Source organism: Vipera berus, assembly GCF_964194415.1.
Source record: "Vipera berus genome assembly, chromosome: 5".
Lineage (NCBI taxonomy): Eukaryota > Metazoa > Chordata > Lepidosauria > Squamata > Viperidae > Vipera > Vipera berus.
Window position 1 is genome coordinate 33,379,505 of NC_138207.1, and position 16,898 is coordinate 33,396,402.

The window sequence follows — 16,898 nt, forward strand, 5'->3', positions numbered from 1 at the left end:
ACTTAGGTATAATGTACACTTAGGTATAATCTATTCAGCAGACTAGATGCTACTAGCAGATTGGATCCCTCTTTTGTCTGCATCCTTCCCATGTACTGTATATCTGAAACACATTTGGGAATAGCTCCCAGGATAAGAAAACAGAAAATCTGGTATGAGTACAGATTGAGGCTCCTAGTGAACCCTCGTGGAAGTGCATTTGTACTTCATAGGAAACCAGAATTTCAGAATTCTTGCTTACATAGGAGAAAGCGAAACTGCTACACTGTTCAGATTGCAGTCATTCATTTCTGTTACGAAGCAATACAGTTAATGAATTCTGGACAGCAGTAAGTCGTGTTGTTTTTTTCTTGTGACATAGGAACTGGGGATTCTGGTCTGCGAAAACATTTATAGAACTGCTGACACACAGTAATCTTTGTAATTTCAGCTCCTTAAGAAAATACAATGTAGTATAATTTAATCATATTTTGGGGATTACACTAAATATATGTCTGCATGTTCTTTACATAAATACTGCAACGTTTCAAAGAAATATAATCTATCCATAGATGCACCAATGTTGTCTTTAGCTGCAGGCAGTATTGCTTCATTTTTCAAAGAATAACTTTTGCCATTTATTGCAGTTCAAATGACATCAGTTTCTTAGGAAAGCCATGATATTTATGCATGCTGTAACGACGGTTAACACCATAATCTTACTATAAAATTATAGCAAATACAGAACCTTCCACTGACTACATTCTACCCTAACAAATAATTTCATCTGCAGGGCCTGGTCCACAAAATAATTTATGTAATGTCTACACGTCTGGATTTCAGAGTCCCTTCTTGAGAAATTACCCCGTGGAAAAATTCTCAAATATCCTGGTACAAAACTATAAACAAGGAAAAACAATAATCTAAGTTCTTGTTCATTTAAAGAAAAATCACTTAGATCTCAGCATGCATATTTATTGTGCTGGTTGTTAGGTTTTCTAGTACTATAGCTCTAAGTCCAATATTCAGTAGAAAGATTTGTAAAACTCAGTCTTTTAAATTCAAGAACATGAAAAAATTGCATCTTCAATTCCAGTATATTTCTGTTTTTTAGGAGACCATTCAAAAATAACCCTCAACACTAGAAATGTACTCATTGAGTGTACAGCCACAGATCTTACCAAGGTAAATACCCTTGACCAGCAAAGTATTGAGCAAAGTTAATCTTGATCTACAAAATAAAATAAGAATGATGTCCCTTTGAAAGTGACCTTAACTGCTGATCAGTATTTATTTTTAGAAATGTGACTTGCTTCAAAGTGAATATAAGGAGTAAGCTTGACGCTTTATAAAAGGATTTCAAAATATTGGATCATAGCAGTCAATTGTTGTGGTTATTTTATGTCTCTAGAAATTAAAGTGGATATAAATGTATATAATGTAATGAACTGATCCGAGTTTGTATCTTTTGTCAGCTTCATAGATGTGCAAACATTTCATTTGTTAATTGCTTTAGTTAGTAATTTAGTTACCTGGTTTTTCATGACATTTTTGGAAAACTGGTAAAGTTTTTAAAGATTTCTTATGAACATATTGTAATTTTATATTTAAAACAATCATTAATTTAATACAATTACTTATAGTATTTAATAATTAAATACTTTAAGAAATAGGTATGCTTTCTGTCTTTCAGGCAAAAATTGTACTCGATATCCTGGTTACAATGTTTAGTGAATATTGCAATAAGCCATTCACGTGAGTTAGTCTGACTTTTCCTTTTATAACAGTGTGCATGTGTGTTGTAGCCTGTGCTATAGTTGTGTGTTTTTACTCTCTTTAAGGGCTGAAGCAGTAGAAGTAACTTATCCTAATGGAAAAAGCTACATCTTTCCAGTGAGTATTATAAGATAAGAATTTTTATATAATTAAGAACTGGAACATTTTTAATGGGAGTTAAGACTTTTGGAAAGGAAAGTCAATGTATGTTTTCCCAGGTATTTTGTCTTCTGAAAGTAATTTTGAATATTTGTCTTTATTCTCTCCTTTGAGTTTATTTCAAATTCCAGATATTTTCAATTTGAAAATTTTTGTTGATACCTATTGTTTTGAGATTTTTTTTCCACCCACTAGAAGTAATTTAATGAAGAGCTAAGTTTCCTATTACATGCCATTTTATAAATGCATCTAGCATATGCTGGTAATATTTATATTTTCCCAGGTTTAAAAGATTTGCTTATGTCTAATCTATGTATGAATTCTGTAAGAGTTTTTTATCTATATGATGTTGAAATAACTAATTATAATCCAAAGCTTAGTTGAGATCTCAGATTTCTTATGTTCTAGTTATATATAAGGAAGCAAACATTTTTCCATCTCAGAGAACCTCTAACAGAGATATTCTTATCTTTTGGAGAAGAAGAATACCTTCCTGCAAAATACAGTGGAAAAACAGAACACTATGGATCTTGTCATATATTGAAAGAAAAATAACACAGTTCGTAGCCAATGCAAAATAAATAACTTATACCAACAAAGTAGAGGCTGCACATATTTTCAGTAACAGCATATTTCAGAGCATGAGTAATTCGGGTACCACTCCAATCTCTGCCTGGCAGTGCATACTGGAGAAGCTTTTAAATCCTGGGGTAGTTCATATTCATGTATAACTATTTATTTTATGTGTATCTGATGTTAAGGTGTTAACTGTTTATATGATGGATGGTTATGAAAAGTATTGCTATCATATGTTTAGTCAGGACGATTGATTACATTGTTTAATAATGATTCATAACTAATACTAATATTTTAAAATAGTAAAATTCTGATTATCAATACCTAGTTGAAAACTTCAGACTGTTTATTATGGAAGCAAGTATGTGATATTAGAGAAATGACTTGTGTTAACATCTTTTGTAGGAGCTGTCCTACCGCCGTGAAAAAATAAAACCTGAAATAATTAATAAGAAGATAGGAATTAGGTATGTTCTTTTTCTTCAAAAAATGCAAATAGAATGCTATTTACAGCAACTGTGATAAGATTTTTGTGTGATTGGTTCTCACCAGTGGTAATTTTTATAAGAGCAGGCAAGACTGGTCCTAATTCATTAGAAGTATATTATTTAACCAGACTTCTTGATTTGTTCTACAAACTGTAATACTATTAAATCACAACTTAGCATGTTAGCTTGCAAAGTAGTCTCTAGATTTGAGATCCTAGCTTGAATAGAATACTGTGAGCATGCCTAGAATAAAACTGGCTTTGGTTGTGCATGTGGCATACTGATCAAAATGAACTGTTTGTATTTGTATTTTTCTTACCATGAGCAGAGAATGCTGCTTGTGGCATAGGTACAATTTAGGTTTGTGACCTAATGTATAACTTATCTATTAAAAAAATTTCTATGATGAAGCTGGCTTGCCAAAAGCATGATGGATTGCAGAGGCCCATCTATGAGGCCCATCTGGCAATGATCTCGGTGTATAGAAGATTGCAGCAAGAACTGTAAGGCAGATAAATGGTAAACAGCATGAATAAAATGAAAAAAAGATTGATACATTGTGTATCTGAGAATGTGAGGGGGGAAAAAGTTGTAATACAGATTGTCTGATTTTATAGAATTCAGTTGACAGATACCTTAATGCAGGGGTCTTCAAACTTGGCCCTTTTATGACTTGTGGACTTCAACTCCCAGAATTCCTCAGCCAGGCATGCTGGCTGAGGAATTCTGGGAGTTGAAGTCCACAAGTCACAAAAGGGCCAAGTTTGAAGACCCCTGCCTTAATGCAATCAAAAGTATATGTTTAAGCATGAGTAGAATGGTAGTATATCCCAGAAAGCATTAATTGGCATCTAGGAGTATTATGGGTAGTGTATAAACTTGGGAACTGATTGGTTATTGATAGTTGTATTTTTATTCCACTAAATGGTGACAAGGAAAGAACCAGGGTTTTGAGAAAAATTGCACAATATTCTGAAAGGATGTGATCCTAGGAACAAAGTGATTAAATTAGGTCACACGAATGAATATGTGTGACTGAAACGAGATCTAAATGAATGTTATTTATTTATTTAGTATTTATTTAGAAAAAATCCATTTCGAATTTAAACATCATTTTACTCATTTGTACACATAGCAAAGGAAAGAATCTAAATTTAAATGCATGATTGGTTTGATTATTTATAATACAATATAGAATTAGTGAGAGATAAAAGGTGTATATAAAATCTAACGTAGGAAAAACTATTTTCTTTTAATGCCAAGAGAAGATCCTGAAGGGGAAAAAATGGTTGAAAAAGAAGAAAAAGTGAAACTTGTGAAAGTAAAAATAGAACAATTACTGAAGAGAAAATATGAAAAAGAAAGTATGAGTTCTCTGTCAAAATAAATTAGAAGATAGGTTAACAAGAAAAGGAATTTGGTAGAATATATAAACGTATAAATGTAAACATAAACGTAAATATAAGAATTGTAGCAGACCACAAGGTGTCACAAATCTTCTGCTAGTAAAAGTTAATAGGCTATTAAGGGTTCTTTAGCCTAGGATATTTGAGAGTTTAGTTCAAATTGACAAGAATGTCAGGGACCTTAAATTGTGCAGAGATATAAAAATGATAGCACACAAACCAAAATTAAATTGGTGCCATTCCAATTAGATCATTGTCTAGTTTTTTGCCAAATGAGTCTTTAATCAGATTTTCCTTCTGATTTCAATTTTCCTAGATGTGCTTTTTTGTTTTTCTGGAAGTTCCAAAGTTCAATTTGTAGTTAAAAGAGAATGATCTCAGCTTTCTCCTTCTCTCCTTCCTGGCACACAGCTTCTTGATCTTCTCCCATCCTCTGGAGATCTGCTTGCTGTCTTGTAAAATCACAAAGTCTCTTCCTTTTAACGAGGGAGAGATGTGAGATTTCACTTTTTATGTGATAAAGACCATGCCTCATTCTTAGTCTGTTGGAACTAGTTGCTGCTAGTGAGTGTGGGCAAGACTTTCCAGCCTGTCCATTCATTAGAATGGGATAAAATGAATAGGCCTGAATTATGGAATAGTTTTAAATTTATATAAAGGTTAGTTGTTGGATAGGCTGAATATGATAAAATATGCTGGAAATAAAGCATACATGAAAGTAGTGCTCTAATAGTGATTTCTTGTTGAAATTCTTTGGCAATGTTTTGTTCTGTCTATTTTTTAATCAACTGCTTTCATTGTATTACGACATGGCTTTTTTTGACCTTTTGTTTGCTTTGTTATTTTGGGATATATATGTTTGCCTCATTTTTGACAGTAACACAGATTTAAGTACAGAGTTTTTCAGGCACTCTGTTTATCAGATCTAATCCAGTAAACCTATTCTTTATCTTTATCATATATTTATTTACTGATCGATTGAATATATAGTCAGAGATCAAAAGAAAACATAAACAAAAGATGAACAATAAATCATTGCAGCTTAAACATTCAAACCCAGCATTTTCTGGCAGCAGTCATAACTGAGATTGATCTGTTGCTAGAAAGTGTTTAACCTATATTTCAGGTCAATTAAATGAAGCAGAGGGAAATATTAACTCAGTGCCAAATGTGAGACAATTGAAAACTCAGCAAGATTGCAAAACTGTCTCAATGGCTTAATCTAACCGTGGAGAGAAAGACTGGGGTACGGGATGTTACTGAGTTCCAAAATCTCTGAGAATTAGATATTAAATTCATTAATGTAAATCCTCCTGTATGTAAAATGGAAAGAAAGTATACTATCAGTGGCTCCTTAACAGTAGTTAAAGCTTCATTCTGTAGTCCAAGTCTAACTTCTCTATGAAGATAAACTGGACCAAGCATTCATCCCCCAAAGTAGTTGTAGTAGTATTTCAAGCAACTAATTCTCATGTGAACCTTATAGAAACATACCTTCATTAATAAAATTCACATTGCATAGATTGAGTAATGGCAAAACATAGTTCTTATAAATTTCAACCAAATTGCTTATAAAAACCAGTATTTCTTTGTAGATGAAAAGTTGTGCACTATATAGCAAAAGCTTTAGCATCTTGAATTGAAATAATTTAATGGCTAATAAATTTCAGTATAGATTGGAGGCCTTTCAGAAAAGCATTTTAATTTTTCATACCTCCTCTCCTTAATGTGCATTCAAAGAGTTATTAAAAGATAGTTCTTCAAGAAAACATTTGGAGAAAATTTAACTGAATGTTATTCTATTCCATACACAGCACTTAGGTTGTTGCAAGGATTGGTGATAGTTTTCCTTTTTTCCTGGCTTTAATCTTACGTACCTTGGTTTATTCTAAGATGTTTGGACCCTTTGGGAATTGAGTAGAATAGAAATAAATAAAGCATTATAAATATTTAATAAATCATAAATCACAGTCAGCCAAAGTGATCTATACATGTAGCTGTCAGTTTCTTCCACAAACTCTCTTTAGGGATGGAATGAATAACTGCCTAGAGAATTCTTCTTTGGCAGTTGGAGCATTTTCCTGCCAGAAGATTTAAAATGATACATTGCTCAAAAGTTGATTGATCTGTTTTAAAACTGTCTTGCTCCTTAGCAAGTATCTTCATTTGGATCATTTAGTCAACACATTTATTATAAAGGAATTTGGCAGAGACAATTTATAGTTAATATTTAATAAGCTAATTGGTTGTAAATAACCAGATTGGTCTTTCTTCCTTTTTGTAAATATTAAAATAATTATAAATTGACTTTGTTCATTGAGAATCTTTGCAAGAATTTTTGTCAAATTTTGAATTAAGTCAACTAAATTCCTAAAGGGGTATATCATATGATTAAAAGAATAAACTTTATCAGGAAGGTTTTAAGGACTAAGACAATCAGTTGTTCCACTTGATATGCTTTTAAAAGAACCCTTTTTTGCAGTAATTTTTTTATTTTATTCACTGTTAAAATATAAACTCAAAAAAGAAAAAAATACAAGAACAGCGCAAAACTAAACAAGACATTAAAAAAAAAGAATGAAGGAAAAAATAGGGGGGACACATACACATAGATTGTCCCGCCTAGTTGAATACCAATAAATATATTTCAAGAATAATAGTTTCCTCACTTGCAACCCAACCAATTTGACCTGACATCTGTCTAATATATATATAAACTTCAAAGCCCTCTGTTAGCAATATATTATTGTATATCACATAAAATCAGTGGCTTCTAACTACCATAAACCACTACAATTGTTGTCTATGGAGATTCTCAGTATCTAGGTCATAGATATCCCAAAGAGCCAACTGGACTTTCTTGTTTTTCTTTGAAGATGTTTCACTTCTTATCCAAGAAGCTGCTTCAGCTATGACTGGATGGTGGGGAATGGAAAGATTTATACTCCTGCAGACAGTGGTACATTTGTATTCTTTTAGCGAGTCGTTAAAGCTACCTGGAGGTTTATCTGTGTCTTCAGGGTCTCCTGAGTAGTGGAAATGGATGTGGAGCCTTCTTGGAACTGTTGAAAAGATTGTGTTGTGGACTGCAGATAGATGATGTCGGATCCCTCCCCCTCTGTTGAGAAAGAGCTGTTCAATTTTGACATAGACATCCTCTGACCCATCTTTCAAACCAGCTCTTCTCTCTGTCCAAAATGTGGACTTTGCTATCTTCGAAAGAGTGGCCTTTGTCCTTTCCATCTGCATTTAAACATCTTCAAAGAAAAACATGGAAGTCCAACTGGCTTGTGAAAAAACATCTTTAGGACACCACAATTGTTATTTCTGGTCCATCTAGGATCAAATATCCTCATTTGATTCTTAATAATAAAGCTTTTCCTTAAAAAAATAATTTTAACCGGGATCTTTCCCAACAATTGGATCTCATTCCTCAAAATCATAAGTCTCTGTTGTAGATATCTCCTCAGCATTTCTTGCCCCTTTCAACCTTTTCCAACAAGCCTGCAGTTTTCAAGGCAAACGTCTTCCTGCAATTAGTGCAGGTTCGCATCCCACCAGGCTCAAGGTTGACTCAGCCTTCCATCCTTCCGAGGTAGGTAAAATGGGGACCCAGATTGTTGGGGGCAATAAGCTGACTTTGTAATAATGCCGCTTGGGTGTGTGAAAGCCCTAATAAGCAGGCATATACATAGAATGAAGGCTACTGCTAAGCTTGTAAGCCGCCCTGAGTCTTCGGAGAGGGGCGGGATATAAATGGAATTAAAATAAAAAAATAATAAAATTAAATTAAATTCCAATCTGTCCTTTTGTGAATCTGGTTTAGATGTTATTGCTTGTCTTTGAGTATCATCTTTGGGTTAATTTAGAACCGTTGCTATTTTATCAAACTATTTATCTAAATTTTCAATTTGAACTTGTAAATTGAAAAGAATTCTTTTCTCGACGGCTTCCCAAAGGGAAGATGTGAAAGAGAATACCTTGGAAGATCTACAGGATGAAGAGCTAAAACAAACCTCATATGATGCAGAAATAATAGAATATAAAGAAATTGGTAAAATTCTGGAAAAACTTTTTAAAAATGTGGATTTTAAGATGCAGATAACAGTTAAAGTAGAAATAACCCAAGAGTGTGATCTGGATAACGACTCCTTACAGTCATGCAATCTGTCATTTACAAAAGAGATTGCTAAAGCTTCAAAGAACTCGTTCAGATCCATAAGGAATAAGTGAAGTAATATAAATCCTATGAAACATCTGAATAAATGAAAAATCAAGATTGTTAGAAACAAAAGGAAGGAGTACAAAGCACGTTTGTTTGACCAAAGTTAAAATAAGACCTGCTTCTATAAAACTCTAGGAATCCTTTATGTACTTTTTGTTAGCAGTAGGACTAAAATATTAATGATTTATTGATTTATATATGGATAAGGATGGATTGTTAAAGGAAGAGAACCTTATAGACAAGGGGTGTCAAACTGCCAGCCCATGGGCCGGACGCATCATCCGGAAGCTATGCCCACTCCATTGCCGGCAATGGCGAAAATGCTCCAATTTGTTGTGTGACATCATGTGACGTCGCGAGTTTGACATGTCTGTTATAGACAGTGAAAAATCACTAAGTTTGTATTTGTTGGGATGAATAGTGATGATTTCTTTAAATATTTCTTTTCTCTTATTCCCCCCCCCCCGCCTTTTTTTTGTGTGTGTGTCTTGCACTTTCTATTCTCTCTTTTTTTCTGGGTTGAATTTGTATTATTTTCTGTCTTTTTAAAAAACAATTATTTTTAAAAACTCAACTTCTAGGACATATTAACATAGTTTGGATTAATAGAAAAACCAAATCATTTATGCATCTGTTGGTGATTTTCTATTAGCTCTATATTTAAGGTATAAATGGTAACTTGATTGGGAAGTGGAGACCACTTTGTATACACTGAAAATGCCAAGATTTGAAGGCAATAGAACAGTATATTTTTAATTAAAACATCTAACGAACATATTCCTTGCTCAGCTTCATCAGGATTTGTATTATACCTCTGATAACATTTATTTCATGTCCAGGCTTGATTTATGAGGGTATCTAGCTATGTTGAATTACAATGGCTTGAAAGTTTATTTTTATTTATTTTATTTTTATTTTATTATATTTATATAATAAGTTACTAATGAAAGTACGTAATTTTTTCAAAGCATTCTTTAAAAATCACTTTTTGTGTTTTGTTTTAGTGAGACACCATCAAGCCTTGCAAAGCTGCTTACTAGAATGTGTTTGAAGTCACACGTCATAGGGAATGGGAACAATATAGAGGTTGAAATCCCACCTACACGAGCTGATATTATCCATGCATGTGATATCATAGAAGATGCAGCAATAGCGTATGGCTATAATAACATTCAGATGACTATTCCAAAAACATACACCATAGCTAATCAAGTAAGATTGCACCCTTAAAGTAAACAGTCTGTATTGTCAATTAAAAGGCTAGAGGTATGCCAGAAGAGTTTGTAGAAGAAAACTGTGTCTTAAGAATTAAAACTGTTTCTGTCCTGGCTTGAAGCAAGGGGAGTTTACCATAGAAAGGATACAAAACAGATGCCTAACTGATCTGAGAAATTCAAAAGACCTGCAATGGATGGGCTTCCAGAAAGGCAGGATTTAAACCTGGGGGCCATATATTCAATCTCTAATTGGGAACTGCATTTCCTCTGCAGAAACCAGATGTAACTGTTTGGTGTTATTCTGTTCTTTTCTTTTTGAAAAAGGGTAAACTAACAGTGATTTCCATAAATTTGTGATATTCATTGAGCCAAAAGAATTTTTATTTTCTCTTCCAGTTTCCACTCAATAAACTCACAGAACTTCTGAGGCAAGATTTGGCAGCAGCAGGATTTACTGAAGCTCTCACTTTTGCTCTGGTATGTGTGTAATAGATTCTGTTTCTAGAAAGTAAGATTTCAGTAGAGCGTACTGCATCTTAAAAGAAGATAGACTGCAGGAGCACTCCACAATTGTGAAGCTTTGATTTCTTATTATCTCTAGTATATAGTTCATATATGATGCTACACTAATAGTAAAATGTGATTGTTGCGCTGATTTATTTTGTCTACTCTAATTAGAGGCACAAGAAGGAAATATAATAATGTTCCTATTTTATGAAGAATGTTGTTGATAAACGAGCAAGCTAGCTTCAGCATGTCCAAAGAATGGGAGTTAAGTTTTCTTGCACTATTTTCAACATCTGAAAATTTCAACTATGGTCACTGTTGAATTGTCACCTTTATAGAAAAAAGAATAGTTTTCAAACCAACTTCAGTATCTTTATTTGTAATGCAAATACTAATATGTATGTCAGCAGGAATCAGTAGATTAAAGCACAGGTCTCCAACCTTTTAGGCACCAAGAACTGGTTCTGTGGAGAGAGGTTTTTCCGCAGACCAGAGAGTGCATGGTTTTGTGTGCTGCCTGCATCTGGTGGATGGGGCTTTGCTTGTTTGTGCGGACCAGTTGTTGGCATGCTGCGGATCACGGGCCATGGACAGGGGGTTGGGGACTCCTGGATTAAAGGATTCACAAGCTGAGTATTCAGAATGATGAAAGCCACTTTGCAGCCTCATCTGTTCTGAACAAAGCATGTGACTTTTTTGAAGAAACTTCAAGAAGACTATAGTAATAAACTGCTTGGTTTCAATTAAGTTTCAGCACTGAAACAGCCACAGTTGCCCTGATAGACTTCTCAGTGTTTGTTAACATTAACATACTTCCAGATAATTCATCTGCGATAAGAAATGGAAGATAAAGTTTTACAACAACTTGCAGCATGTGTGTATACAACGCATCTCTCTTCAGCTTATTAAAGCCTATCATTTTACATGACGGCTGAGTTATTTTATAAGTCTGCATGCATGCATGCACATGCACAACCCTAATGGAGGTTTGAAGTTCCAAATTCTAGTGGCTTTGCTTCTACCTGAATGATGCTGAAAGAGTTTTGTAATTGCCCAGCGGCACTGATAATGTGGGCCCCAATCTTTTCAGCAAGGTTTCAGATTAAGTTTTTTAAAAAAAAAATCTAATGTGCTAAAAAAACCTGTTATTCTTTAAACGATGATAATTAAAATCCTTAAGGGCATAATTTTAGCAATAAAATATTACTAAATTAGGTTTTTCCGTAACATGAAAATTAACTCATTGTTCAGGATTGGGCCTTCTTTCTTTCTTTTTTTTTTAGTCTCTTAATTCTTCTTCTTGCAGTTAAGTTGTAATTTAACATGATTAAATACATTGATTTCCTCTACCCATATACAGTGTTCCCAAGAAGACATCGCTAGTAAGTTGGGGATTGATATTTCTGCAACAAAAGCTGTACACATAGCCAATCCCAAAACAGCTGAATTTCAGGTGAGGGCTACAAGCGTTTCGGTATTGTTGCAATCCTATCCATAAAATAGCTTGCTGGATTTAAACTCCCAAGGAATCACACCTGTCTGGAAGGGTACATCTGTTACATCTTCCACCGCAGTTTTTTTTTCTTCTTTTGTGAAGTTCCAAAGTTAGAAAATTATCGTCAGCAATGTTTATGTCAGCAATTGTAGAATCTCAAAATGGAACTATTTTGAGGAAGGTTCCAGCTTTGGAACCAAAATTCCTCTAAATTTCAGGAACATTCAGCTTTATCAGGCTGGGTCTTTCCTGAAGCTGGCATAGCAAAAGCCATCTTGAGGGGGGAAAAACAAAAAAAACCCCATTCAAATTATATTAGAGTGTAATACCCATATATAATGTGCCTGGCCAGCAGGCAAGGTTATGACTGAGACGATGCATTCACCTTCACATTCTTCCCAACCTTATTTATTGATTTTCTGAAGTAGAAACTATTAACATGCCTAATTTTGTTCTCAGTACTTTTATAGTTCTGACTTGTCGAGGCAAAAATCTTTCATTAATTTAATTTTATCCATTTTCCAGTTTATTTAATATGTATTAATATGCAAATTAATATTTTTCCATGAGCCAATATTGTCAATACTGAGCTTTGTTGACAGATAATAAAGAATGAGAATTGCTGCTGACTCGGGGAGAAATATGGATTAAGCATTTATGGCCAATTATTTTTTTATTTTTATTTTAATCCCATTTATATCCCGCCCTTCTCCGAAGACTCAGGGCGGCTTACAATTTAAGCACAAACCAATGTGCTTAGCAATAGCCTTCATTCTATGTATATGCCTGCTTATTTAGGGCTTTCGCCCCCCTCCCCAGCGGCATTATTACAAAGTCAGCTTATTGCCCCCAACAATCTGGGTCCTCATTTTACCTACCTTGGAAGGATGGAAGGCTGTATGTAGATATTTGTATGTAGATATTTGTTTATTAGATTTTTTTAGCCTGCTTTTAAGTTAACCAAAATAGGTAAAGCAACTTACTTACTTAATTTTCTTCCTATTTCCCCAACAACAACCATTTGAAATCCCATTCTATGCTAACAGCTCTTCTTTTCAGGGAAGCATAATTTATCAAGCACCTTATGTGTCCTATAGGTAGCACGGACTACACTACTGCCTGGACTCTTGAAAACTATTACAGCTAATAAAAAGATGCCTTTACCTCTGAAACTCTTTGAAATTTCTGATATTGTAGTGAAAGATTCCACCATGGGTAAGAAAATGTTCATTCATTTAGTATAAATATCAGGGATATAAGTTAGCTCACCATAACTGTAGCATCCATGGTAGAAGATTATGGTATCCTTACCAGACCAGTTTTTTCTCTTTCGGTGTTCAATGTGATTATGTTCAGCATAGGCAGTCTCCCAGCAAGAGGAATGCCTAATTTTGGCATATTTGCCGTGGTCTCATCCTGAACTACTTGTCATCTCTGGAACAACTTCTTATCTTTAACATGTATTTTCCTAAACTGACACATATGCTTAGCATTCAAAAGAATGAGGCTTTTTTCAAAACAGTTGAGATAAGCAAAGTGGATAGCCCTGGTGGGTCTCCAGCATCCTTGCCAGTTTTGGATATAGAAACTGTATATCTCTAGTTTTTGTTAAAATATATTTCTTTAAACTTTTTATCTTTTTTCCCATTTCAAGAAACTTAGATGATGTAGAACTTTTAGCCTGGATTGTGTTATGCTAAATCATACTTTACTGAATAAATCTCAGCTGTCTGGATTAACACAAACTAACCACATGCCACATAGATTTCTGGGTTAACAAAAGATTAATTTGTGGAAACATGTTAACTGATTGCTTTGAGATCCTTGTTACAATACTGTAGTATGAAAAAACTATTCTTTTTTAATTTATATTCTAAAATCCTCAAAAGCATTGCTTCTGCTTTTGAAAATGATAAAGCTAAGGCATTTGTTAGCGATCACAGTTTTATTAATTAGCATACTTAATAGAATCTGGACCATATTTCCAAATGTTTTCACCAATGTTTACTTTTGGCTAAACTGATTTATTGGCAGTTTTATTTTTATTGTTTAACACTGTAAACATCTGTCAGTTGGATTTAAATATTTTTCATTAATAGATAGTCTAAAGAGCCTTGGTGGAGCAGGGGGCTAATGCCTCCTTAAGTAACACCAGCTGCCTGCAATTAGTGCAGGTTCGCATCCCACCAGGCTCAAGGTTGACTCAGCCTTCCATCCTTCCGAGGTAGGTAAAATGAGGACCCAGATTGTTGGGGGCAATTACCGTATATACTTGAGTATAAGCCGAATTTTTCAGCCCACTTTTTGGGCTGAAAAATTCCACTTCGGCTTATACTCCAGTCAACAAAAAAACTTACCGAGGACTTGTGCGCGGCCGAGGCTTTGGTGCTTCCGGGATCGCCCGCACCTCTCCCAAGCCACCGCCGTCCGAGACCTGCCGAAGTTTGGGGAGGTTTGGGGAGGTGCGCGCGCACCTCCCCAAACTCCGCGCCTTGCCTGCCTGCTTCTTTCCGCAGCGGAAAGAAGCAGGCAGGCAGGGCGCGGAGGAACGGAGACTTGCCGACGTTTGGGGAGGTTTGGGCGCCTCCCCAAACCTCGGCAGGTCTCCGTTCCTCCGCGCAGACCTGCCGACGTTTGGGGAGGTTTGGGCGCCTCCCCAAACCTCGGCAGGTCTCCGTTCCTCCTGCCGACCTTTGGGGAGGTTTGGGCGCCTCCCCAAACCTCCCCAGGTCTCCGTTCCTCCTGCCGACCTTTGGGGAGGTTTGGGCGCCTCCCCAAACGTCCCCAAACCTCGGCAGGTCTCCGTTCCTCCTGCCGACCTTTGGGGAGGTTTGGGCGCCTCCCCAAACGTCCCCAAACCTCGGCAGGTCTCCGTTCCTCCTGCCGACCTTTGGGGAGGTTTGGGCGCCTCCCCAAACGTCCCCAAACCTCGGCAGGTCTCCGTTCCTCCTGCCGACCTTTGGGGAGGTTTGGGCGCCTCCCCAAACCTCCCCAAACCTCGGCAGGTCTCCGTTCCTCCGCGCAGACCTGCCGACCTTTGGGGAGGTTTGGGCGCCTCCCCAAACGTCCCCAAACCTCGGCAGGTCTCCGTTCCTGTTTGGGGAGGTTTGGGCGCCTCCCCAAACCTCCCCAAACCTCGGAAGGTCTCCGTTCCTCCGCGCAGACCTGCCGACCTTTGGGGAGGTTTGGGCGCCTCCCCAAACGTCCCCAAACCTCGGCAGGTCTCCGTTCCTGTTTGGGGAGGTTTGGGCGCCTCCCCAAACCTCGGCAGGTCTCCGTTCCTCCGCGCAGACCTGCCGACCTTTGGGGAGGTTTGGGCGCCTCCCCAAACGTCCCCAAACCTCGGCAGGTCTCCGTTCCTCCGCGCAGACCTGCCGACCTTTGGGGAGGTTTGGGCGCCTCCCCAAACGTCCCCAAACCTCGGCAGGTCTCCGTTCCTGTTTGGGGAGGTTTGGGCGCCTCCCCAAACCTCCCCAAACCTCGGCAGGTCTCCGTTCCTCCGCGCAGACGTGCCGACCTTTGGGGAGGTTTGGGCGCCTCCCCAAACGTCCCCAAACCTCGGCAGGTCTCCGTTCCTGTTTGGGGAGGTTTGGGCGCCTCCCCAAACCTCCCCAAACCTCGGCAGGTCTCCGTTCCTCCGCGCAGACCTGCCGACGTTTGGGGAGGTTTGGGCGCCTCCCCAAACCTCCCCAAACCTCGGCAGGTCTCCGTTCCTGTTTGGGGAGGTTTGGGCGCCTCCCCAAACCTCCCCAAACCTCGGCAGGTCTCCGTTCCTCCGCGCAGACCTGCCGACCTTTGGGGAGGTTTGGGCGCCTCCCCAAACGTCCCCAAACCTCGGCAGGTCTCCGTTCCTGTTTGGGGAGGTTTGGGCGCCTCCCCAAACCTCCCCAAACCTCGGCAGGTCTCCGTTCCTCCGCGCAGACCTGCCGACCTTTGGGGAGGTTTGGGCGCCTCCCCAAACGTCCCCAAACCTCGGCAGGTCTCCGTTCCTGTTTGGGGAGGTTTGGGCGCCTCCCCAAACCTCCCCAAACCTCGGCAGGTCTCCGTTCCTCCGCGCAGACCTGCCGACGTTTGGGGAGGTTTGGGCGCCTCCCCAAACCTCCCCAAACCTCGGCAGGTCTCCGTTCCTGTTTGGGGAGGTTTGGGCGCCTCCCCAAACCTCCCCAAACCTCGGCAGGTCTCCGTTCCTCCGCGCAGACCTGCCGACCTTTGGGGAGGTTTGGGCGCCTCCCCAAACCTCCCCAAACGTCGGCAGGTCTGCGCGGAGGAACGGAGACCTGCCGAGGTTTGGGGACGTTTGGGGAGGCGCCCAAACCTCCCCAAACAGGAACGGAGACCTGCCGAGGTTTGGGGACGTTTGGGGAGGCGCCCAAACCTCCCCAAAGGTCGGCAGGTCTGCGCGGAGGAACGGAGACCTGCCGAGGTTTGGGGAGGTTTGGGGAGGCGCCCAAACCTCCCCAAACAGGAACGGAGACCTGCCGAGGTTTGGGGACGTTTGGGGAGGCGCCCAAACCTCCCCAAACGTCGGCAGGTCTGCGCGGAGGAACGGAGACCTGCCGAGGTTTGGGGACGTTTGGGGAGGCGCCCAAACCTCCCCAAACAGGAACGGAGACCTGCCGAGGTTTGGGGACGTTTGGGGAGGCGCCCAAACCTCCCCAAAGGTCGGCAGGTCTGCGCGGAGGAACGGAGACCTGCCGAGGTTTGGGGAGGCGCCCAAACCTCCCCAAACAGGAACGGAGACCTGCCGAGGTTTGGGGACGTTTGGGGAGGCGCCCAAACCTCCCCAAAGGTCGGCAGGTCTGCGCGGAGGAACGGAGACCTGCCGAGGTTTGGGGAGGTTTGGGGAGGCGCCCAAACCTCCCCAAACAGGAACGGAGACCTGCCGAGGTTTGGGGACGTTTGGGGAGGCGCCCAAACCTCCCCAAAGGTCGGCAGGTCTGCGCGGAGGAACGGAGACCTGCCGAGGTTTGGGGACGTTTGGGGAGGCGCCCAAACCTCCCCAAACAGGAACGGAGACCTGCCGAGGTTTGGGGACGTTTGGGGAGGCGCCCAAACCTCCCCAAAGGTCGG

At 39.1% G+C, this 16,898-nt stretch overlaps 1 protein-coding gene across 1 annotated transcript in view; it reads left to right on the plus strand.

Annotated features, from left to right (window-relative positions):
- FARSB (phenylalanyl-tRNA synthetase subunit beta) overlaps window positions 1-16,898 on the plus strand; it is a 42,574-nt gene that overhangs the window by 10,419 nt on the left and 15,257 nt on the right. The window contains exons 8-15 of the mRNA XM_081328821.1: window positions 1,094-1,164; window positions 1,673-1,734; window positions 1,821-1,872; window positions 2,896-2,957; window positions 9,614-9,821; window positions 10,223-10,303; window positions 11,694-11,786; window positions 12,926-13,043. Coding sequence (XP_081184947.1) covers window positions 1,094-1,164; window positions 1,673-1,734; window positions 1,821-1,872; window positions 2,896-2,957; window positions 9,614-9,821; window positions 10,223-10,303; window positions 11,694-11,786; window positions 12,926-13,043 — 747 coding nt within the window. The remainder of the gene's footprint in view (window positions 1-1,093; window positions 1,165-1,672; window positions 1,735-1,820; window positions 1,873-2,895; window positions 2,958-9,613; window positions 9,822-10,222; window positions 10,304-11,693; window positions 11,787-12,925; window positions 13,044-16,898) is intronic.